General features: G+C 42.1%; 1 protein-coding gene across 1 annotated transcript; it reads left to right on the top strand.

The window, feature by feature from the left end:
* Positions 1-919: 919 nt before the first annotated feature.
* On the top strand, positions 920-25,517 carry LOC120234253. Its single transcript, XM_039236029.1, is given in 7 exon segments — positions 920-1,128; positions 6,918-7,031; positions 17,736-17,842; positions 22,102-22,173; positions 24,448-25,088; positions 25,091-25,398; positions 25,400-25,517. Coding segments are annotated over 7 exon segments (1,569 nt in total).
* The last annotated feature ends 1,071 nt before the right edge of the window (positions 25,518-26,588 follow it).

Below are 26,588 nucleotides of genomic sequence, written 5' to 3'. Positions count from 1 at the left end.
GCTGAACTGGTGAGCAAATGCCTCAGCTAACAAAGGTAGCCATCACCCAGTGCTAGCGGACTGTCATCAAATAAGAACTGACTTCAGGAAAAGTTGGAAATCATTTTTTAAGTGAAATCTCCTACTTATTAATAACTCCCCCCAAAATGTTAAATCCTCCATAAACCAAATAAAAACCAAGTCTGTGGGCCTCATACCATTCCACAGCTGCCATCTTGTTAGCTTAGCACTACTGTACCGACCCACGAGACAGGTGGAGAAAAAGCGAATCACAGTGAGGCAGCTTTTTTTAGCCATTTTCTAATGTCATGTCGAAACAAAAAAAGATAAGCCTGTAAACTAGAGCTAACAACACCCTTGCAGGGGTGTTGAGAAGACTGTCCAAAATGCCAGTTTTCACGATCCTCTGAGGAAGCAGTTTACCAGGCTTGTCTTTGGCCTCGATCAGGGTAGTGCCATTACCTCTTGCCTACAGGACCCTGTATTTTGAAGGACGACAAATCAACGACCGCTGCAAACATGGCCACCAGCCACCTGGCTTCCCCACAAAGAACTAACAGATTTTCTGCATTCCCCCACCTTCCGCTCAATCTCTGGGATTCAGATCTCATTAAAGACCAGGACTGAAGGGCGGTGCACCAGCAGTGCCAAGGAAATCGCCTTCAACGTTCATTCCTAATAAGCACGGCTATCCTGGGCCGGTTCAACGCTTGCTGTCCTCACTTCACTGCAACTGGGGAGAGCTTCGAAATCCAACAAGGAACCGTCTCCAAGAATACCACGTTCATTCCACACCTGACTCCGACACCGCCATCTGCTCTCAGAGGATCCTTTATTCCCGAACAGGAACTCAATTACCTGCCTTTCCATCCTGGAGGAGGCCTTCCAGAGAAGCAGGCACACAGGATGTGCTAAAGCCATGAACTCCGTCCAAGGCAGCTGCAGTCACAGGGTTATGAGCTGCGGGCGTTCTCTGCCCTGGTCCGCGCGCGCGTGTAGCTCCTCGAAGTGGAGCGTGAGCCCCGCCCCCTCCGCTGGCTGCTGCCTGGTCACTCCCACAATGCTCCGCAATGGGCACAGCATGCAGTTGCAGCTGTGCGCAGAGGCGGCCTTCCCTCCGAAATGGAAGTGATTATTAGTTCCTTTAATCTTACCTAGCTCGCTAAATAGGAGACGCAGAGATTGTGTGTGTGTTATCTGTCCTGATGAAGCAGGAGAGCTGTTTAGAAGATCACGCGGTTTCTGTGCAATGTCGTAAGATCTAAGCACTGAAACTCAAAAGCATTTCCGAAGTATTTGAAAGCCAGATTTGTCCCCGGATCTGTAAACCCTACTTAATCCAGGTTTAAAAAACAAAACAAAACAAAACAGCATATAAGAGGACATCAGATATCCTTAGTTTGCATCTCAGCCAGAAGGGTTCTATTCAAAGTCCCCCTCACCAGCCAAGCTTGCAGACAAAACTCACAGGTGTCTGTACTTGGCCTCCTTTGTTTTTCCAGATCATGGTGCCCTTCATCATCAGAAAATAGACCCTCAAGAAACCTTCCACCTCCTGGTCTACCTGGCCAAGCAATCGACCCCCTTAACCCTCCTTGGGCCAGCTGCAACCCTCTCACAATCTTAAGAAGAAGAAAAAAAAAAAAAAAAAAACATCAAAAGGCCCTACCCAACAGAAGCTCCCGCCAACATGGCCTTTGACTTCTGGTCCCTCTCTTCTTTGGAGAGAGTGGTTTCAGTGGATTTCAAGAGTTAAGGGCATATTTTAAAACCAGTTAGTCCAGGAGATTTATATATACATGTCCTTAACTCTCAGTATAGACCCAAAAAGTAATAGAACTGAAAGAAATGTTAGAGCTTAATAGCCAATATTGACCTGGAGGACTTTGCTCTTTGGGAAACACAGGTGGATATGCTTAGATTAAGAACATATTATAATTACCTTTTATCAGAAGAAAGCTTTTAAATAAGGATGTAAGAATTTGCCCTACTGGGTAAAGCAAGTAAGATTTAAAAGCCCCCAATGAAATAGGCAATTACAATGAAATATGGTCCTGTGTATGCTGGCTTCAGGGATGTGAGACATGCCAGTGTGGAACATGGTACAAAAAACTAACCAGCATAGGTATGTCAGCACCAATGGGGGGGAAGCTGAACGGACACCATCCTTCACTCAGTTCCCTAAACAGAGGCAAGACCAAGAAATGGGGGACGGACTGTGGAAATGATTCTCAAAATCAGTCCTTCTTTTTCAATGACTGAAAATCTCAAATCTGACAGTACCAGTTTCTTTTTCTAAAGGCCACCATCTGGAGTGAAATCCACTTCATCCTGTGAGTGTCAAGGCCCTCACTATTCCCAATGGGAGATAAATAAATATATATATATTCAAATATCTATATATATATATTTGAGTATGTATATATTTGAAAATATATATGAATATTTGAACTCCCAAAGACTAAGCAAGAAATCTCTGTGCTAGCCAAACCAAGACACCAGAATAGTGCCTGCTCAGCTGCACAGACCCCACTGTGACCATGCCCCAGCCCACAGGACAGCAACAGGACAGGCTGGAAGGAGGAAAGCACAAAGGGGACGCCTGAGCAGAGCTGACAGTGTCGTGTCTGAGAGTAAGCCCCACATTTGGGTCATGCTGGCACAGCAATCACCTGAAAAGAAATACTTGAAAGCCAAAGAGCACCACAATATAGTCATAAAGTTGGTCTCAAAATACCAGTCCTGTAGTTATCAAAAAAAAAGTTGGGGTAATCTCACAAACAAAGCATACTTGTCCCCAGTCCTACACTCTAATCTGCTCTCCTAACCCACAAATAACAAAGATAAGAATTCATGTTTGCAAAGCTCAGGATCCAAGAGGCAAAGCTAAAGCAAGGCTGAAGCTATGTTGCTATGGCCTTGCCTCTGAAAAGTGGCCATAGAAACAGCAACCTGGGGATACAATGTCAAAGAAGCAGCCAGAATGCAAAGGAAGAATGCTGGAAGGCCATATTTCTCATGCCCATCCAGTGTTCCTGAGAGGTAGCTACACACAAAACTAGCCAGTCACTTCCCCCAAACAGTTCAGTTCCCTATTGCGTAGTTGCAGGTTTTAGGATACTGAGGGGACAGTTCTTTCTGAGAAAAAGGGACAAGTGTTCAAGAAAGAACACAGGCAAAGTTTGAGCTGGCCAGTAGTAATCATGAGGATAACAGCTAAATGTACTGAGTGTTTACTTAGTTTAATTAACTTAAACTAAGTTCAGTGCTCATAGAGACTATGTAACTTAATATAATTATAAAATTAACTCAACATGCAGGAAGATGCATACAGAAAGCATTGCAAAAGGAACAGCATGAGCAAATGTAAGGAAGCAAGAAAGTGTTGTCATATTCAAGAAATGATGAGGTGAAAGAAATAATGAGTAGGTTGAGAGAAGAGTTGAAGCAGGGATAGCAAATGCTTCCAGGAAGCCTTCCCTCCTGGCAATTCCCCATTCTGATCGCTGCTCTGCATATTGTATCCCCCAACACACACTTATAATGCACAGTTCACAGGATGTGCCTGTCAATATAATATTTGGCTGGAAGTACCAGACACCTATATCAGAAGGCAGTTTACTGCTTTCTCACATAGAAACCCAGAGATAGGCTGCCCAGGCCAGTATGGCAGTCCCCATAAACACAGGGCCCCAGGGTCCTTTCAGACTTTACTTCTCCATCCCTAGGTAAGGCCCTCATCTGCAGGCTCCAATATGGTCACAGGAGCTCCAACAGTTACATCCGCATCCAGTGAGCAAAAAGACATGAAAAAGAAGGGCCAAAGGGGGCAGAGCAGGCAAATAAGGGAGGGTCACAGAAGCTGTCAGAGAACAATTCCTCTTACACAGCATTGTCCAGACTTGGCACTGCCCACATCTAGCTGCAAGGGAGGCTGATGAGATGCATCTGTACTCTGGGTGGCCATGTGCCCAGCTAAAAACCAGGAATTCTGTTACTGAAAATGAAGAGAATAGATGTTGGGGGACAACTACCAGCCCTTGACCACAGTAATTTATATAATCTCTTGTCTCTAGAACATTTTCTTTGACTCAACTAGATCACAACTTCCTTAAGAGTAGTCTTTTACCCTTTAACAAATTTCATGGCATCTTGTTCATACCAAGCATCCAATAAATGAAGTAGGAAATAAATTGATGAATAAAAAATAAAGCAAGCAAATTTATTCCTTGGTAGCCCTTAATTCATAGCTGAGCTACCCATAAATAGTACAACCATATGAAAATGAAACGGATTTCTTTTTCCAGTATGTATCATGGGAAGATAAAGACTTTTTAAGAGCCATAATCATTAATACCACTAGAAAAAGAATTTTTTTGAATGGCTCAGTTGGTTAAGCATCTGACTTCGGCTCAGGTTGTAATCTCGCAGTTTGTGAGTTCGAGCCCCCCATCTGTTCTGACGGCTCAGAGCCCAGAGCCTGCTTCAGATCCTGTGTCTTCCTCTCTCTCTGCCCCTCCCCTCCTCATGCTCTGTCTCTTTCTGTCTCTCAAAAAATGAATAAACATTAAAAGAAGAAGAAGAAACAAGTTTATTTTTTAACAAACGAACCAGGCCCTATGTATCCAAAGGATAGCCTTCATCTTCAGTGCAATCTTTATAGCCCTCTGCACGTTATGTTTTACAATAACCAATTCTGTTGAATTTTCCACCTTCTGAGGGTATATTTGGAATTTGGAAGCATACAAAAGGGACTCAGAACCAAGTCTAATAAATTATAAGCTAGATGATCCAATATTATTACCGTTTAGTTTTTTTTTTTTTTTAATAATGGTAAAGTAACTGGCCTAGATTTCTCATATGCTTTTTAAAATACCTGTTGAAAGTCATTTTAGGAGTACAATTCCTAAATCTTTTCAAGAATGGTGAATTAGCTAAATGTTATAATTAGTTGTTACTTATCATATTTATTACTTCCGAATAATAATAATACATAGACAAAGATATTAACATGATATATGTATTTATTTATCCCAATTATGTAATGAACAGGATTATGCATTATGGATAATGCAAGTTAGATTTTATATTTATATATACATATATGTCTACACATACACCACATACACATATATAATTATATATGTTATATTTATATATATATATTTGCACTATTATTTGATGAATAGGATTATCCAGAATGGAAAAGCAAAATGTTTACCAATCCAGACCTTCCATAATGTAAAGCATTTTACTGGGCTCAACATTATTATAGATGGTTACCGAAAAGCAAACCAAAACAAACAAAAAGATAATACTCTGATAGGCAAATAAAAATGCAATAAGAATATATAATCAGTTTAAATCATGTAATAATGTATTTTCAGATAAACTGAAGGCATTTTACAGACATCAATTTTCCTAGGGGAAAACAAAGGCCACATCTCTTCTGCCAGCAATTCTTGGCTGTTTATACAATGCTGAACCATTATCTGATATGTGGAGAATTTTGTATTAACGACAAGGAAAAAATTGAATCAATAATGTTGTTTAGAATGGACACAGCACTTCTCATCTTCCTAGCACTTTACCAACATTGATGAATTAAGCCCCCCACTATCCCAGTGAGACTAGAACAGAGAGTCATACTCTCTCACTCAGGAAAGGAGACAGAGATAGGTCAGATCAGCTGCCCTCAGCAATGTGGGGAGTTAGGGTCAGGGCCAGCACTGAGGTGAGAACTCAGCATGTAGAGTAATAAGCACTACATGCAGCACACTCAAGCCTTCTACTGCACTCCTACCATCTTCAGAGAACAGTCTTAAAGCTGGGGCGCCTCATTGTCTGAGGCAGTGTGGAGACTGTGTTTTCAAGTCAAATATCTATCAATCAACACACATCGATTTTCTTTAATTATCTCCACAGAGCAGACTTGATTCTGAGGAGCTTATGTGATTTGAAAAATGTATCACCTATTTGTCAGACATGTATAATTTATGAAGACTCTTTCACTCAAGGTCTGTAGTCCAAAGCTGGCAATCTGTGAATTATTAACATGTTATTAGACATACCCTATTAAGATTTGCAGACTTTCAGCCCCTTACACAAAAGCAAGAGAGACACTCCGTAACTTTTCACTTGCACTATTTAGCTCAGAAGATTCTGATTCTATCACCACCCTGTGAATCCTTCCCAAGAACTGCCTGATACAATAAAACTATCAAAAAATTATCTTTACTTTAGTAATCAAACTCTTTGCTTTAAAACAAGTCTGCTTTATGGAGTGCCTGGGTAGTTCAGTCAGTCGAGCATCTGACTTCAGCTCAGGTCATGCTCTCCAAGTTTGTGAGTTCAAGCTCCACATTCGGCTCTCTGCTATCAGAATAGAGCCTGCTTTGGATCCTCTGTCCTCCTCTCTCTCCCTGCCCCTCTGCCACTCGCTCTCTCTCTCTCAAAAATAAATAAACATTAAAAAAAATAAAAATAGAACAAATCTGCTTCAGAATGACTCTACTTTCCTGTAGAATTTTCAGTGACTTTTTTTCCATGCATAGTGCTTGCTCATGCTAGTATTAAACTAAAGAGAAATTGTAAGGATATTTTTATTACCAATAAATGCTCCTGAATTGGAGCACAGATCATCTATTTTACAGGCAATGGACTTAAAAAATAATGACTAATATTGAATTCATGATTCCCTTTATATTACGTATCATTAGGTAATATTAAATTTCGATGTATCTAAAAAAACATGGCAGGAATTTCTATTAATCTAGCAAGATAATTAACTTTATATCTATTATTGTCTTATGATAGCAAAAACCAAGCAAGAATAGACATCTCCCCATTCGGAAAGAGGAATAAGTGGGTGTTAGGGTGTGACCAGTTTCATTTAATCTCTACAATTCTAATTTCAGGTTAGTGAGAGTTAATAAATATGTATTGATCATGTGTCCTGGGAACAGCGGGGATCGAGCAGAGAATGAGACCAACAAAGACCCCAGAGAGGGGGTCAGGGCAGATGTCTTTAAGTAAGCACTCAGAGCTGAAGGGAGATGAGGGATGAGGGTAAGGCAGGCAGAGCTGCTGACCTGTGAAGACCCTGAAGGGAGAGAACCGAGAATGTGGTTGGAGAAGACCGGAAGTCCAACAGGGAGGGGAGAAGCCTGGAGCCGGATGCTGCAGGGCAGCAGGCTATCTTCAGCTTCATCTGATGACAAGAGGAAACCATTAGAGGGTTTTGGGCAAGGAGGTAGCACAAGTGGGGGAAGAGCCTCAGGGATGTGTGCAACAAATCACTGTGAACAAAAAGGCCCTGATTGTCCAGCTCTTTTTCAAAACCAATCTCAAATCTGAGTTTGAGATGATGTTTTTAAATTGAACAGAAAGAAGAGGTCACCTTCTCCAAACCACATGAAGTAAACCCAGTCTTCTAGAAGTTGTTTTTCACATGCAATGCTACTACATCTCTTGGAGGTTGGTAGGAGAGAAAAGGTGATAATGGGGAAGGGGGATGAACTGTTTTATTATAATCTATTCCCCATATACCCAAAAGCATAAAGAAATAACTAATACCTTCATGCTCACCAGCAAGATTTAGCCAAGATTAACATCTTACAAGATTTTAGGTTTCCTTTTTTGTTGAGAAATAAAATATTACAGACAAAAAAACTAATCCCTCTGTGGATATCTTCTCTTCCTTCCCCAGAGGTAGCCATTATTCAAATTTTTGTGAACGCTTATTCTGCATTTTATTTTTAGTTTGATTATAAATGTGTGTGTATATATATATATATATATATATATATATATAATATGTAGTCTCGTATTATGCTTTTAAACTTTAAGTAAATTTTTTTTGTACTGTATGTATAATTCTGCAACTTGCTTTTTTTTTTTTTTACCCAACAGTTTTTTGAGATATATTCATAATGGTACATGTAGTTCTAGTTCATTCACTTTACTATTTTTGTTTGTTTGTTTAGAGAGAGAGACAGTGCATGTGAGTTGGGGAAAGGGACAGAGGAAGAGAGAGAGAGAGAGTGAGAGAGAGAGAATCCCAAGCAAGCTCCACACTCAGCACAGATCCTGACTCGGGGCTGGATCCCACGACCCTGGGATCACGACCTGAGCCAAAAATCAACAGTCAGTTAACCAGCTGAGCCACCCAAGTGCCCCTCTAGTTCATGTACTTTAACTACTGCACAAATATTGTATGATTATAGTACAATATACTTATCAATTCTCCTGTTGATAGGTATTTGGACATTCTTTTTATTTTTTTCTGATCACAAACAATATTGCTGTGGATATCCTTGGGTTTATCTATCTCCTGATGCACATATGTGAGAGTGTTCCTGAGAGACAATATCTTTGTAAAATGTTTTAACACATTAGAGGAAAGCAGTCCACTAAATTGAAGTAATATCCTAATTGCTATTGTGACAACAATGACAGTAATATGTTTAGGTTACAGGGAATAGTCCAAAGCCACCATTTTCAGGAAATTTACTCAAAACTATATGAAATCACTTATATTGTGATGAATGGGCATGTAGAAGTCAAACAGAACTTGGTCAAGTTTTTAATTCAGTGGCTGAAGCTCTACAGAATCTGATCTAAGCTGAAAATCTGGCTGAAAAGAGCCGAGTGTTTCTAATTTAAGACATATGCCAACTAGATCTAAATAGCAAGGAAAAATGGGAATAGATGTACTGGGAGAAAAAAAATCTTGACAGGTTCAGGTTAGCTGCTCACTGAACAAGTCTCCCATAACTCCTGAAGCTCATCCAACATAAAGAGTTATACAGAATTAGCTGCAAATACCTGAAATTTTTCAAAACCTGATTTATTTTTTCTTAATTTTTTATTTTCAAAAACTAACAATTTAGGGCCAGGCTGGAGTCAGGATTTCCATTCACATCTTACTGCTTGCTGCTTTGTTTCATCATCACTCATCGACAACACTCAAACAGCCACCTTGTCAGAACTTGCCCTTTGGCTAAGTGAACTGAGAATGAAAATTCCTTTTAAACTAAACTGTAATCTCATGTGGGCAAGAGGCAAGGTTTCAGTGGGAAGAAATTAGGCACAGGATCCATCCCCTCGAAGTTGGCTGAGGGTGAAGATCTTAGATCTCCCCACTTGCCTCTAAAGTGCAGAGCCATGCTTTTGAACAGCCCTAAGACGCCCCACAAATTGAGTCCTCAATACTGCCATTGCTCAGACACACCACTCATCTTGTACTTAGAAACAGAGTAGCACAGACATTTTTTTATTTATAATGAATTTTAAGGTCATCTAATTTAAACCCGTTAATTTGCAGAAATAGGAACCCAGCAATACTAAATGTCTTGTCCAAGCTCACACAGTAAACTGCTGGCATACAAAGACTCCAAATTCTCCATTTCAGGCTCTCAGTTGGTTAAGTATCCTACTCTTGGTTTTGGCTCAGGTCATAAACTCACAGTTCATGGGTTCAAGCCCTGCATTGGGCTCTGTGCTGACAGTGCAGAACCTACTTGGGATCCTCTGTCCTCCTCCCTCTCTGCCCCTTCCTGGTGCTTGCTCTCTCTCTCTCTCTCTGTCTCTCTCTCTCTGTCTCTCTCTCTCTCTCTTTCAAAAACAAACATTTAAAAAATATATAAAACATACTTTTAAAAAACATTCACTCTTCATTAAATGTTCATTCATTACATATTGTCAAAATTTTCCAGCAGCAGTATTCTAGATCTTCATTAGAAAACTGTGAAAGATTATATTAACATTCTCAATCATTTACTCTGCCTCTCTGTGAGAGGATTAAACCACCTTATTGGTATCAGGCTTGACTGTGTGAATTACTTTGACAAATGACATATGACTAGAAGTGAAGCATGCTATTTCTAAGCAGCAGCTTTAAAAACTATTTTATGTTTCCTCTGTCTCTCTCTTTTTCTCTCTGCTATAAGATAAGCATGTCCCAGACTGGGACTACTCCTACCACCTGGATCCCAGGATAAAGAAGAGACACAAAGAAGAGCTGAACCTGACTCACAATTAACACATTGTGAATAAGAAATAAGACTTAACTATTGTAAGCCAGGAAGAGTTCAGAGTTCTTTGTTATCGCAGCACCTCTAGTAAAAGCTGACGGATACAGTTACCAACAAAAAGCAAAAACAACAAAAATGTTTGCTCAGTCATCACAAACAACCCATCAAATCGTGAATAGAGAGACTAGCCTAATACACCATTTCTAAAGATAAGAACAAGCCATAATTCATGTTTTCTTCTTTTATGTATTCACTTCGACATTGCATAGAACTTCTTTTCCAAGAGCAGTGCTAAAAGTTGGTTGTGGGATCCCTACTGGTGCTTTTTACTTAGCTTTTTCAAGAATGCATATCTCATATCAAAGGAATCAAGACCTTTGCATGAAATTAAGATGTTCTATCTCAGCATCATTTGCTCTTAAAAAGGAGGCTAAAGAGTACAGGCCATAGAGAGGTCCAACACTCCCAGAGTCAAGGCCTTGGGGGCTGGAGGCTCAAGCTACTTCTTTTTATGCCTATCCATGATGGTAGCCATCCAACAACCACTGTCTCAGAAGCCAGCCTATAATCACCTGTATGAATCCAGGAAATAGTCCATCCTGCTGGGGTGAGTGAGGTGGCATGACCCTCAACAGAGCAAGCCACTGGTACCCCTCCCTTCTAAGACAGTACACAGAATAATACCTCATTCCACTAATATCTGTTGAATGCTTACTATGTGCAAGGCACTACTAGGCCCAAGGATTTAAAGAACAAAACAGACACGGTCCCTGACCTCAATTCATTTACATTTTAGCAGCAGACAGACAAAAACCAAGCAAAGCTATATGTACCAATTTTGTAAAAAAAAAAAAAAATTATATACACACAAACATATACATATAAATAAGATGCTATAGTAAGGGATTACAGCACAAATTGTTTTAGATAATAAAAAATCCTCTCAGAGCATGACATTTTAGCTAAGATCTGAAGGTTAAGATGAATTCAGCCATGCAGATAAAGAGCTGTGGAAAGTGTGCATCAAGCAGGGAGGCGGGGAGGGGGAGTGGATGGGGAATTGCAGAGACTCTGGGGGCATGAATGAGCATGATATGTTCATAGAACAGACAGGCTTTCAGAGAAATAGACTTGTGATTTGAGACCTAGGACCAAACTCAACATCAGAATAATCTGGACTGAGTGAAAGTAATGGAGTGGACTGTAGGGAAACAATGCCATTTACTGAAATTATGAAGAATGTTGAGCTGAGACACAGAAAAAGACACAGAAAAAGAGGAAATCAGGAACTCACTCCTAGGTTAAGTTGGTGAAATCTGTAAATATCCAGGTAGTGCCAAAAGGGCAGTTAGATACGCAAGACTGGAGCTCACAGAACTGAGCTGTGGATGCGGATTAGGGAGTTATCAAGACATGGGTGGCATGAAAAAGACAAGTTTCACATACTAGTTAGAAATTATTCTTATGGAGTCACAAATTTATTTTCTCAAATAAACTTATAACAAGAAAGCCAAGACAAAGGGTTTTAATGGCTCCTAACTAGAAATTGGGTTTATGGATTTATGCAGAAATGGAGTTATGGAATAAAGCTAGTGAGGTCATTAACAGTGCTGGTTGGAATGTAACAGCTTAGGTGCATAAATCCAATCTCCTACCCAGATATACTCCAATGTACACAATTACTTATAATAGACACATAGTAAATAAATGCAATTTCCCACAACAGATATGTAAAACAAGCTTTGCAGTAACCATAGCCTTGGGGTTAAAGAATTTATTCCATGGGTGATTACAATAAAGCTCTGTAATAAAGAAGGAAAATATCCTAGGAGATTTCTTTACCTTCCCAGAAAATAAAACAGTCAGAAATTCAATTTCACACGAAGAAGAGCAAGTATATATAGATCTAACCTTAAGAGGACTTTTAACCCACTTGACTAATACACTTTATTTGCTATGCATTTATGGCAACTATTTGTAAATCTTTTGCAACCTTGTCCTTTACCTTTGGAACAAAAAATAAGGAGTAGCTTGGTGTTCCATATTCTCAGATACACTTATGTCAATAATCATCCTTCCTCTCAAGAATTCCCATTCAACACTCTTTCTCACTAAATTCCATGCCTACAATTTTAACTACCATGTTAACCAAGGTTGACTTGAAATGCCCTGGGCTAGGCTGATCTGCTTTCACAATGGACTGGATAAAATCACCTTGAGAGCAGATATAGACATGGAAAGGGAGAAGGTTGGGAGCTGAGCCCTGAGGATCAAGTTGAGGAGGGCAAGTTGAGTGAAGTAGGAAGCATATTAGGGCACTGTCACATCAGAGAAGTTGTTACAGGTATTTGTTAGTTTTGCTGCCTGGTATTCACTCCCTTTCTTGTAAAAGAACCCCAAATATGCTTTAGGAGAGCCACCCCTCCCTCAACTCTAAATGCATGGGATTTGGATGAAGCCAATTCTCTCCTCAAGGTCCTAGAGCTGAAACATGTAACCAAGGCCTATGCCAATCAATGCATTCCATTCCCCTGGCCACAGTGATTGGTTCAGAGATAGACACAGAATTTAGAATGAGACAATAGGACCTATCAGTGCTAATCCTGGGAATTCCTGGCTGATGCATAATCTTTCCTGCTGGATTTGTATATCATTAAATGAAAGAGTAGAGTCTCTGACAGCCATCCTGTCACTATGAGAATAGAGTACATATAAAGGTGGAGCCACTTTGGAGACAGTGGAGCCAGGAAATATAGAGAAAGCAGTCTTGGTAGCATCATGTGTAACAAAAGCCACACGTACCAGGTCAGTGATTATATGAGCAATAAATTATTGTTTTACTTGGTACCCCCTATGGTATGGGTTTCCCTCACCAGCAATGAAATCCTAACCAATGGAGAAAGCAAGAGAAGACTGTTTCAATGAATATAGCATATGCTGATTCGAGGTTTAAATGGAGTCAGAAAGTTTCCATAGGATGTAGCAATATGGAGGCCATTGAGAGTCTTGACAAGATCAGTTGCAGTACAGTGGTGGGTTGGAAACCAGATTCAAGTGGTTCTATAGAATATCCTCCATGCACGCATATTATCATTCATGGCTCCTATTTGATAAAATGGAGCAAGAAGAGCCCTGGACAGAGAATCTGAAGGTCTGGAATCTAGACACAGCTCAACCACTAACCATCTATATGTCTTTAGACAAACTGCTCACTTCACAGTTTCCTCATCTATCAAGTGATTACACCTGCCTCGTACCCAGGGGTTCCTCTGGCTCTAAAAATCTCAGCACTTTCTTATTTTAAGCAAACTTTATACTGTTTTTGCAACTTAGTGGCAAAAACTCAGGTCTCACCAGCATACTTTTCTTTGCTGCTAAATTAAACTCTCCTGGGCTCACTCTCTACTTCGTAGAATCGTTTCATAAAAGGTCCTATCACTTTTGTGGTTTGGCTTGCACAGACCACAAGGGTGTGCCCCTGCCTCTGGCATTCCAGACTGAGTCTCTCCTCTGCAGTCACCCATGGCCAACGCTATCCCCAGATTCCTCTACATCTTGGGGCCTCAAGTCACTCTCACTGTTTACTGAAGATTCAAGGTACGGGCTCCACGGTATCTAACCCAGAGAGTTTCCTAGGCCTAACCTCTGAAAGACAAAGGTTCTTGCTGATCAGCTTTCATTCTTGTCAAAGTTCCTTTCAGAAGAATGTCCAATACGCATTGCTCTTTACTTTACACACCATGGGCCAGTTCCCTTGCAAACTAAACTTTGGTCATGAAGCAAAACATGCACAAAAGGTCAGCATGTTTGCATGCATCTCTCCTATCAGCTCAATCGGGAGCAGAACAGGAGAGGTTAATTTTTCAACACAGTAACATACCATATATATCAGCACTAACAATGAGGTTTTATTTCCCTGAGTCAGCTTTAAAAATAATGTTGACTTTTATGGTCGATACATTATAGATCACCATATTTATGTCAGAACATATTGGCATGAAAATAAATCAATGAAAATATTAATACAGGAGCCTCGTGTTTAAATGAAACCCCTTGCAACTCCACACCTTCCCCTCGTATTTCAGTCTAGTGCTTTCCGAGACCTCACCTCTGACATGTTTTACTGAACATGACATCAAGGTCTGTTTGCATTCTCTATGACTACTGTTTTTAATCTGTCTTGCATACAAAAAGTTCAAAAATATCCACTTTGTTCTTTTACCATTAACCTACATAGCTGCATTCCATCATTAATAGGACTGTCAATTTAAATTTAAGGTTTACATATGAACCAAATATCTCAGAGCCAAAGTTCTGACAGGCCTAAATGAAACTCTCTGTGTTGGAGACCAGCTTTAAATTTTATATTTGCCACCACAACTGTTTTAGAAGCTTAAGAAGCTTCTATTTAAGTATGTATTTTAGAAAGCAAGTTCATAGTTTAGACATTATTAAAGAAAAATGGGGTTTGGTGAAAAAGAAAGCCCATTATTCTCATAAGTGTGTCTTCTCTTTCTGAATAATGGTGAATACCTGGGTTAATTAGAGTCTCAGGAAAATTTTCTTGGCCTCCGAGTTCAGTTAGCCATCTACAACAGTAGCAGAAGCCTAAGGATGCCCAGAGCGAAAGCCAAGTCAGAAGAAGCAAGAAAGAAGCAGAAACTGAACAGAGAGAAGCAATAAAATAGAGAATTAATAGACAAAAGAATCAAAGCATTGGTTGGTAGCAGCAGATAATAAAGCCACTGGGGAAACCCTAACCCCTCCCTCAGCCCCATATTTAATTATTGCCAGGTCATGTTCATTTACTTCCTAAATGTCAACTGAATCTGCCCATTTCTCTTCACTGCCACGCTCACCACTCAAGTTAAAGCTAATATCTTCTCCCTCCTAAACTAGAGCAAATGCCTCCTAACTTATTTCCAATGTCCTTCGTTCTCCAATCTCCAAAAAGCGTCTAATCTGATCATGTTTTCCTGTGTTTCTCATGCACACACACATACAAACATTAAGCCCATTAGTAGGACAAAATCAACTAGATCTAATTGGGAAACACTATCATATGCTAATACAGATGAATATCTTTATGACATCAAGATAGTGGAGATTTGTTTTGTTTTTGTTTTGTTTTGGTTATTTTCTGAGAAAGATTGAGAACACAAGCAGGGACTTGATCTTAGGGCCATGGGATCATGACCTGAGCTGAAATCAAGACTCAGACACTTAAACAACTGAGCCACCCAGGCATCCTTATTAAGATTTTTAAGCCAGATACGAAAAGCACAAACTGAGCACCTGGGTGGCTCAGTCAATTAAGCATCTGACTATTGTTTTTGGCTCAGCTCATGATCTCACAATTCATGGGTTTGAGACTTGCCATTGGGCTCTGTACTGATAGCATGGAGCCTGACTGGGATTCTCTCTCTTCTCTCCCTCTGCCCCTTTCCCACTTGCATATTTGTGCTCTCTCTCAAAACTAATAAAATAAACTTTTAAAAAAATAAATAAAATAAAATAAACTTTAAAAAAGCACAAACCATAAAAGAAAACTTGATCATTGCAACTATATTAAAATTAAGAACTTCTATGTGTCTTAAAAAATACATATATATACATACATATATATATACACATTTTTAGAAGGACACATATTTTATTAATATAAAACATAATTCACCTTTGCTATATTCAAAGTGGAAAATTAAGGAATATCATAGTTTTAGTTTTCTGGAAAACACCCTATCAATAATTATTTTTCTATTTTATCTTATTTTTTTCTTAAATAGTTTATTGTCAAGTTGGGTTACATATAACACCCAGTGCTCATCCCAACAAGTGCCCTCCCCATGCCTATCACCCCCCTTCCCCTCTCCCCCCACCCCCATCAGTCCTCAGTTTGTTCTCTCATTCAAGAGTCTCTCATTATTTGTCTCACTCCCTCTCTCCCACTATTTTCCCCTTCTTCTCCTGCATAGTCCTCCATTAGCTTCCTCCTAATCCACCTATATGTGCAAACATATGGTATCTGTCCTTCTCTGCCTGACTTATTTCGCTCAGCATAACACCCTCAAGTTCCATCCATGTTGCTACATATGGCCAGATTTCATTCTTTCTCATTGCCATGTAGTTTTCCATTGTCTAAATATACCACATCTTCTTGATCCATTCATCCGTGGATGGACACTTAGGCTCTTTCCATGATTTGGCTATTGTGGAGAGTGCTGCTATGAACATTGGGGTACATGTGCCCCTATGCATCAGCACTCCTGTATCCCTTGGGTAAATTCCTAGCAGTGCTATTGCTGGGTAATAGGGGAGTTCTATTGCTAATTTTTTGAGGAACCTCCACACTGTTTTCCAGAGGGGTTGCACCAGCTTACATTACCACCAACAGTGTAGGAGGGTGCCCGTTTCTCCACATCCTCACCAGCATCTATAGTCTCCTGATTTGTTCATTTTAGCCACTCTGACTGGCATGAGGTGGTATCTCAGTGTGGTTTTGATTTGTATTTCCCTAATGATGAGTGATGTTGAGCATCATTTCATGTGTCTGTTGGCCATCTGGATGTCCTCTTTGGAGAAGTATCTGTTCATGTCTTCTGCCCATTTCTTCACTGGATTATTTGTTTTTTGGGTGTGGAGTTTGATGAGTTCCTTATAGAGTTTGGATACTAGCCCTTTATCTGATATGTCATTTGCAACTATCATTTCCCATTCTGTCAGCTGCCTTTTAGTTTCATTGATTGTTTCCTTTGCCATGCAGAAGCTTTTTATCTTGATGAGGTCCTAGTAATTCATTTTTGCTCTTGATTCCCTTGCCTTTGGGGATTACACACACATATATAAACACACACACACACACACACACACACACACACACACACACACACATATATATATATATATATTAAGCCAGCAAAGCCACAGAGTAGAAAAAATATTTGTATGGGGCAGCTGGGTGGCTCAGTCGGTTAAGCGTCCGACTTTGGCTCAGGGCATGATCTCATGGTTCGTGGGTTCGAGCCCCACATTGGGCTCTGTGCTGACAGCTAGCTCAGAGCCTGGAGCCTGTTTCAGATTCTGTGTCTCCCTCTCTCTCTGACCCCCCCTTGCTCATGCTCGCTCGCTCTCTCTCTCTCTCTCTCTCTCAGAAATAAATAAAACATTTAAAAAACAATATTTATAACATGAATAACTGAACAAAGTATCCAAAGTATGTAAAGAACTCCTAAAAATGAATAACAACAAAAACAAGGCAACTCAATAGAAAAAAGTGAACAGAAAAAAAACTGCAAGAATGACTTCACACAAAAGGATAGGGAATGATGGGGCACCAGAGTGGCTCAGTCGGTTAAGCATCCGACTTCAGCTCAGGTCATGACCCCACAGCTCGTGGGTTCAAGCCCCACCTAGGGCTCTCTACTGACATCTCAGAGCCTGGAGCCTGCTTCAGATTCTGTGTCTCCCTCTCTCTGCCCCTCCCCCCACTCACACTGTCTCTCTCTCTCCTTCAAAAATAAACATTAAAATATTTTTAAAAAAGGATAAGGGATGAGATACACCAGGAGCCCCTCATCCTCCATGCAAAATCAACACAGAAGTGTGTGTAAAGGAAATGGGTAACACCTCATAGGGCAAAAGAGAAACGGGGCTTGGTGAGAAAATGCATCTCCTCTTTCTGATGTTCTCCTGTGCTCACAGGACAAACCCACCAGCAGGGCCTGGTCAGGTGGAGATAGAAACTGGTGGACAAATGTCTCCTTTTTTCCTGGCCCTGGGAGGTCCATCTTGGGATGCAATTGATTCAGGTTTTCAGATCACAGCCTCTTAAAATTGAACATGCAGTTGCCTTTTGTGGGGGCCAACTCAATAGCCCACCTCTGAGTCCCCCTCTTAATCTGCCTCATTCACCAGGTTATTCCCCTTTGTCCCTCATTCCTGCTCCCTAGGACTGTACCCCCTAATAAAATGGTAGCACAGTAAACCTCGGCTCTACTTTCCAGGCGACTCACGTTAAGACAACAGTATTCTCCCACCTCCCCCATGTGGTCAGTGTCCAGAGCTATTGTGGATTTTTCCCACCCCTGCCCCGCTCCTTAGCAACGCCCTAGCAACAGGAAAGGCTTCGGTAATGGACAGCATGTCAGCATGTTGCTGCGTTAAGCGGTATTTTAGGTGAAGGCTGTGAGGGGAACTTGCTGCCTGAGGGTAAGAGCAGATGGAAGGAGGGATCCTGGGACACAAGCCCTCCACTCTACAGATGCCTTGGGCAACTTTACTAGTCTTAGAGCCCCAGGCTCTGTTACTGATCTCTGCTCTCCCCGAAAACCAAACCAGCTTTCTACATTTTCTTGACACAAAACACAGGGAAGGATAGATTCAGTCGTGGTGCATTTAAAGATCTCTGTCTGATGCCAAATGAAAGGAAAAGGGAAAGTTTCATAAAGATCCCCTTTCAAGGTTGTGAACCCAAAGGCAACGATGAACTTCCATCACCACAGGACAAGATAGCTATGGTTATTTTTACTGCATCATTAATGTTAAAAATTCTGATTTCAAAGTCAGTTTGAGGGATCACACAATTGTGCAGATGGAATAAACAAGTTATTTTTTCAGTAGTGGTTATTTTTCTAGACAAAGTAACATCAGTTTCAGAGCAGCCACCTTCTCTCTGTTGTGACAGTACAATGTCAGAGCAATGTTTCCCAATCACTTCCCATGTTTACACTAATTTAAAGCTGCCAATTATGTCAGATCCTTGTCAACAGAAAACAAAAATGTGCAAGCTGCTATACAAATTAATTATTGAAATTAAGTACTCACTGTTTCTAGACAGTCCTCTAAATTATTTAAAGGGTCCAATTTGCTTTCCTTAGTAGGAAAAAAGGCCCTTGGTCTCCAATGTTTTAAGACAGACAATTCAAATATACGAGAGAGATCCAAGTATAGAGCAGGAGTAAGTTTACACTGTTAAAATATAGTATATAATCATTAAAAAGCTAATGTCCGTGTCTTTTATCTTCAGACTCGAGGTATAGTTTAAAACTGGGCGGAGGGTTGCTATGTAGGTCTCACTCTTGGTGTTTTTTTTTTTTTCTTTTAATTCTATCCATTGTTCTCTCTTTACCATTATTTCCAGATCATGCTGTTTAAGCTAGGGTTCCAGCTCCTATAACAAAGGCACTACATATAGGTGCTTCAGGGATGACCTGCTCTTTTATTTCCATGTCTTCTTTCTTTGTTTTATGAGCAAGGGGGCGGGGAGAGGGGGAGGAGGTAGGTAGGCAAGAAACCATTTCTGGAAATCTGGAAATGTGCTGAGTCTCTGACTGTAAAAGAAATGCAGGCTTTCCCCAAATCATCGCAGATGGGACTTCTGCTGAACCTCTCTGAATTTCAGTTTGCTCAGCTGCAAAATGGGAGGAATAATGCCTGTCACACCTCTCTCACAAGATCTTTTTAAAAATAAATTACAGTAACAGGCTGCTTTTGGCAAACTGTAACTATGTATCATAGTGTGAACCTAGCATTGTAACATAGACAAAAAACAAAAATAAGAGATGGTTTGGTTGGTGGGGTTTTCTTTATGTCCTCAGTGAATTATACCTCATCCACAACTGCTATTCCTGGACCTGAGCCCAACCTCAATTCCTACTTCCTTGGGGGCGAGGGGGAGGGGATTGTAACCTGTCGGTCTTCATCTGCCACCCAGTGGTCTGCTGGCCAAATGACACCAAATTATCTAGTGAATTTGAAACATTTCAGAAAAGTTAATTCAAAGAAAACCACCAACTACTTTAACCCACCACCTAATTAAATGTACCTAGGGGATTCACTTTTTAAAAACTTGTTGAAAAATCAGGGGCACCTGGGTGGCTTAGTGGGTTGAGCATCGGACTTCAACTCAGGTCATAATCTCACTATTCATGAGTTCGAGCCCCTACATAGGGCTCACTGCTATCTGCATAAGACCTGCTTCGGATCCTCTGTCCTCTCTCTCTGTCCCTCCCCCATTTGCATTCTCTCAAACATAAAATTAATTTTTTTTAAAATTAAAAACCTGTTGAAAAATCAAATAATTATGTTGTGATATGAATAATGCATCCCAAATTCATCTTTATAAATTAAGAAGCACACATATTAATCAATAGTTTTTCAGAATAAGTTGTATAAATGAACTTTTACTGTCTGAGCACATTAATGAGACTCCATTACATAGCTTCAGCTGTTTAAACAAGAAGAGTTTCCAAATATAGGTAAAATATTAAATTTTAAAATCAATTCACCGATTTAAACATGTATAATACAATAGTGGCATTTTATTTTCTTTAACACTTTTTTTTTTTTATGTTCATTTCTCTTTGAGAGAGAGAGAGAGAGAGAGAGCGTGCGCAGAAGGAGGGGAGGAGCAGGGAGAGAGACACAGAATCTGAAGCAGGCTTCAGGCGCTGAGCTGTCAGCACAGAGCCCGATGCGGGGCTCGAACTCACAAACAGAACCATGAGTTCATGACCTGAGCTGAAGTCGGGCGCTTACCTGACTGAGCCACCCAGGCACCCTTGTTTATTTATTTTGAAAGGAGAGGGGCAGAGAGAGAGAGAGAGTGAGAGGGAATGGCTCCACACTCAGCTCATAGCCCAACGTGGGGCTCTATCTCATGACTATGAAATCATGACCTGAGTGGAAATCAAGAGTTGGATGCTTAACCAACTGAGCCACTCAGATGCCCTAATAGTGGTGTTTTAAAATGAAAATGAGCAATGCCCATTGCTTTGGCCCAGAATCTTTTTTAAAGATTCTCTCTTTCAACAACCACTCCTCCACAACTGAAAGGCAGTTAACACTTTGCAGTTATCCACATTTATTCATAAATCTTCCCTTTCCTGAACTCTCGAAATATGTACCACCTCATAAACATTTATAAAGGAGGGAGAACACTTCTTTCATCTTAGGTGTGTTGTTTTCCTGGGTGGTCATAACTATTTTAGACCATTGAGATGATAAAGACTTCCTCATCCCCTTTGGGAGATGTCCAGTGTGGTCCACAGAGATCACCACTGCTCCTGGGACGGCTTGCTGAGGCCCCTGTTCAGCAGGGGCCCAGAGACAGGCCCAGGCTTTTGGAGACTAACATTGTGAGGAACCCTGGGCTCAAGGTCAGAAACTGGTACCCATTTAACAGCACACTGGGGACTCCTGCTTCATTGTTACACGAAGTCCATCTTCCCACTGAGCCCATGTAAAAAAAAAAAAAAAAAAATTCCAACTCTGAACTGTGTCAGTCTTTTTGAAAGCTCTTGAAGAAATGGTGGCAAAGAGGGGAAACCGCATATGCAATACATACGTCCTGGAAGTATGGGCTTCCTCTTAGAACCCTGTTCATCGTGGCAAATGTCCCCCACGTTCTCTTCTGTTGTCAAACCCCAACCTCGCTTCCACTCTTTTCCTGTCTTCTATAAATAGCTACATAGTCCTTCAGTTATTCATCCCAGTGAATGGAGACAGTTAGAAGTTGTACGGAGGCAGAGAAAAGCCAGCGGATGATACAAGCCAGAAGAGAGGCTTCAAGGGAAAGGAGGGGGTCAACACTCACAGCTTTTGCCAAGTCAATTAACCCTTTACGGCCTGACTTTTTTCTCCCTCTTCCTTTCTCCATAACAGCAACCTCAGGGATGCACTAGTCCAAACCCTATAGAACTATAGTTCTCTATACTTACGCCTTGACTAAGATGATCATCCTCTCACTTTAAACAGCTGTCCCTCCAGACTAGGTTGGCCTTGAAGTCCAAGTAAGGTGTCTTGGCCTGCTCAGCTGCTGTAACAAAATACCAGACTGAGGGGCTTAAACAGAGAAACTGTTCTGGAAACTGCGAAGTCCAAGATCAAGAACAAACTGCAAGGTTTGGTTTCTGGTAAGAGCTCTCTTCCTGGCCTGCAGGCCATCTTCTCGCTATGTCCTCGTGTAAAGCAAGCTCTCTGCTGCCTTTCATTACAAAGAAACTAATCCTACAGACCTAAGGTCCCACTCTTACGACCTCACTCAACCTTAATCACTTCCTTATTCCAGCTGCAGTCACAGCGGGGTTTAAGTGTTCAACATATGAATTTGTAGGGGACACAATTGAGACCATAGCAGAAGGTAACAGCCATGAAGAAAAGTCGCTTTCTCCACTTCCGGGGTGGCAAAGGCACACTCGCCCTCCAGTCCTCGCATATAAACAATAGAGCTCAGGTTTTCAGAGCACCCTAGTCTCTAGGGAAAGAGGGAGGAGGGTGTGGGATAAGAACTAAAATGTGTCTGTGCCCGCCCTTGCGGCAGGCTTGCGGGGCCTGTGTGCCTTTCTTGCACCTAATTCTCTCAGTAATCTCACCAGAGATGGCTCAGAGAGACAAGGTGGCTTGTTTCAAACTGTACGAGTGGTCCCTGGGAGAGCCAGTCTGAGCACTCTCCACCGCACCACAATGTGCTCTGAGGGAGCAGAAACCCCCAAGCCACATCAGGATCAAGCATACTTGATCAGAGGGCCTAGTGAGCCCACCCGATAGGGGTGTCTTCTCTGACTCTCCCTTTCCTCAGGAGTAAACTGGAGCTCATAACGCTTCGTCCACAAGGTTATTCTGAGGATTAAATAAGATCACAGTGTGAACTGGCTGGCGGAGTCTGCACTAAAGCCGGGCTGGTCCCCTTCTCTGGCCTCCCTCTGAGAGCCCACACGGAGCTAGGAAGGCAGCTTCGCTGGAAATGACTAAGCATTTGAAAGCCCCCCCACATGAAAGATTACAGGGAACAAAATGAGAGAAAATGAGATTATTTTTACTCACCTAGCCAAAAAGCTTAGCTCTCCCAGTCAAGTAGATTTGTAAAGTCAGTTAGCGAGGTGGTGAGCCGCTTGGCAAGCTGCAGCACAGGAGAGCCACCATCCTGCAACCTCAGAAGGTCAGTCCTAACCTTCAGGCCTCGCCACCCCCTCACCCAGTCTGAGGGACACCCTCACCTCCTCCTCTGGTGCGTACCCCGAGTCCACTCAGTCCTCTCATTCCTGCCCCAGCGGCATCTCTGGGGACAGGTCCCTCCCCTCCACCCATCCTGCACGGCTCACTGGGGATACTGAGCATCGCTCACCTGCATGCACTGCTACAGCCCCTTCCAGTCCGACTGCTCCAGGCCCAGGTCCAGGCTGCTGGGATCTTCCTCAAACAGCCTATCCCATCACCATCCTACTGAAGAACCTCCACCCTCTTTATGACGGCATCCCCCACTGGCTCTCTTGCCACCCCAGGACACACGTGCCCTTAAGCTCCATTCCCTTTCATGGGCTGCCTCCCCCATCCCCACGGGACGGCCCCTTACCCTGGTCTCTGTTCTTCTCCCAAGTGGCTCAAATGGCACCTCGTTGGAAAGCCTTCACTCGACTCCCTTAGCAGAGAAGTGCTGCATCCTGCTGCTGGTCCTCACAGCATTTTGATGACCCTTCTTTACCCTGTTATAATTAGCAGTTTTGGTTTCTGTCTTCTCGACCAGACTGTGAAATCCTGGATAGCAAGAGACAGATTTTATTCATCTTTGTATCCCTATTGCCAGACTCAATAGATATGCTCAATAAATGTTTGTTGACTGACAGAGCAACGGAGGTTCCTTCTGTTGTGAATTTGTATAGTCAACACTCAATTTATCCCGAAATTACCTATCTTAAATCTTTCTCTCTTGCCCTGTATTAACTTATCTTTTTGAATGTTAAACCTTAGAAATAAACTTTTCATTCCCGTAGGTTCCATGCTGATTGGCTGACCCACTCACAGACTTCCCAATGGGACAGAAGTCCGGCAGGCTCCACACACAGCTTCCTCAGCTACACGGATCTGCCTATGGATCTGCTTTGTCAACAGAGATGGGAATATGGAAGAACTTGCACCTGGCTTCATGGCTCACATCTGTTTTCTTGGATGTTCAGGATGCTGAGATGGTTAATAAGCAAATCAGCTTCAGTATTCAAATATGCAGTTAATAAATCCTGAAAGAGATACAAATCAAAATCCCCTTGGAGATTTCCTGACTCTATGCAAAGGACTCTAGCCAGAGGAGCAGTCAGAGTGCTCCAGGTTGTATACCCTGTTTAAATGACAGCAGCACCTTCCTATACCATGTGTATTTGAGTTTCCGGTCACAACTCAGCCTAGAGCAGAGAGCATACAAGGTAGTGTAAGGCCAGCCCTCTGGACTTGGTAAGTCTACAAGCTTACCTTTTAAAGGCTGCTGTGCCCTTGGGTTTAACTTTTCTTTCCTGGAGCTGGCCTCTTTCAAACAAAGACTCTGACCAGACTTTGGGAACACAGAATAAAATGCAAGATCAAGGGAGAGGCTAACACTCAGCCAAGGTCATGATGCTATGCTGCCCATTTTCTTTTCTCCCAGGGGAAGTACAAAGAGGAGCAGCTGTTCTCCCAGAAGGACCCTCCCGGGAGATGGAGACACTGGATACTAATGCCTCAGTGGAACAGAGATTCTGCAAGTTCTCAGAAGACTACAAGCAAATCTACCTCTCCCTGACCTACAGTATCATCCTCATGCTAGGGCTGCCCCTGAATGTCACGGTCTTGTGGCTCTCCTGGAGCCAAACCAAGCGCTGGAGCTGTGCCACCATCTATCTGGTGAACCTGATGGTAGCTGACCTACTTTACGTGCTGACGCTGCCCTTCCTCATCATCACCTACTCCCTGGGTGACAGGTGGCTCTTTGGAGAGCTGCTGTGCAGGCTGGTGCGCTTCCTGTTCTATACCAACATCTACGGCACCATCCTGCTACTGACCTGCATATCTGTGCACCGCTTCCTGGGTGTGTGCCATCCCCTGCGTTCACTGCCCTTCCGGACCCGCCGGCATGCCCTCCTGGGCACCGCCACCACCTGGGCCCTGGTGGTCCTCCAGCTACTGCCCACATTATTCTTCTCCCAAACAGACTACATCAATGGCCAGACGGTCTGCTATGACACGACAAGCCCTGAAAAATTTGACCAGTTTTTCGCCTACGGCATGGTTCTAACACTGTCCGGCTTCGTCTTTCCTTCTTTGGTTATTTTGGTGTGCTACTCGCTGATGGTGAAGAGCCTGGTCAAGCCAGGAGAGACCCTCCTGAGGACAGGCAACGCAGCGCGGACCAAGTCCATCCGGACCATCTTGCTGGTGTGCGGCCTCTTCACTGTCTGCTTTGTGCCCTTCCACATTACACGCTCCCTCTACCTCACACTCCGCTTCCTGTCTTCAGAGGACTGCCAGCTCTTGATGGTGGCCAGCTTGGCCTATAAGATATGGAGGCCACTGGTGAGCATGAGCAGCTGCCTCAACCCAATCCTGTACTTTCTATCAGTTGGCAACAACAGAGTCAAGCTCTTCCAGAAACTCAGACATAACAAGGTGGGTGAGCATCCAGCTAGAGCCAAGGGCGAGAGACCCAAGGGTGGGCAGATCTGGGTACTGACAAGATGAAGTTTGGGGACAATGAGCTCCAAGATGTTGACAATGACTTGTGTGAACACAGTTATCTGCTACTAGGAGAGGGGTTCAAGGTTTCCTAGTGGTGTCCTGCTACAAAGGATTTTATATTGATGTTAAGAAATTTTAAAATAAGCATATGGAGAGAGCCAACAACACAAAAGAAAACTTTCTTATTTTAACCAGAGTTGACAGTTATCTTGGCACTCAGGCCTCAGCTTAACCTGTTACCTCCTCAAAAGGCATTCCTACCCACCTCAGTTAGCAATGTCCTCTCTCTCTACAACCTGGTCACTCTCTATTTCCCTATCTATTGTCTTTTTAACACTTACTACATGAACTTGTTAATTTTAGTTATTTATAGTGTGTCTCTTGCCCCTAGAACTTACCTTCCAACAGGACAGGGACCTCATTTGCCTGACTGCTGTACCCCAACACCAGCCTCCACAGCGGGCCCAGCACATAGTGAGTGCACAATGGATAGGAGTGGACTGAATAAGTAAAGAATGGGTGGATGGATGGCTGGATGGATGGCTGGATGGATGGCTGGATGGATAAGTGAAGAAAGCCCTTACTATGAAAGAGCACTTTACATGGAGGGACTCATTTAATCGTCACAAAGCCCCTGCAGGTGGGAGCTAATGTTAGCCCCATGTACAGATAAGAAAACTGAAGCATAGAGCTTTAAGTAGTTGTCCAAGGTCACCCAGCTGGAGAATGCCCAGATCACAGTGCTGGATGGAAGCTTTGAACCCAGGCACTGGCCTCTGAAGCATACACTCCTAAGACTGAAACTTATATAGCCCAACCCAAGCACTGGTCAAGAGCCAGCCAGGTTCTCCTCGACAGCACCAGCTCATCGTTTTAGGTCAGTTCACTTTCACAGAATTGCTCTCATGGGCAGACCACTGGGTATACAGTATGTGTTCTTTTCCTATACTTCTTAACCAGGGTTCTGATTAAGCTTAGAAAAAGTTCTGCAGAATAAAGTGGGGAAAACAGGATAATGTGGCTGCATGAATGACAATTCACCGTATTCTTATTTGAACATAATGTCAGTTTATG

This window comes from Hyaena hyaena, unplaced genomic scaffold, assembly GCF_003009895.1.
Source record: "Hyaena hyaena isolate Hyena2069 unplaced genomic scaffold, ASM300989v1 scaffold_105, whole genome shotgun sequence".
Lineage (NCBI taxonomy): Eukaryota > Metazoa > Chordata > Mammalia > Carnivora > Hyaenidae > Hyaena > Hyaena hyaena.
This window is presented reverse-complemented; position numbering and strand designations above follow the sequence as displayed.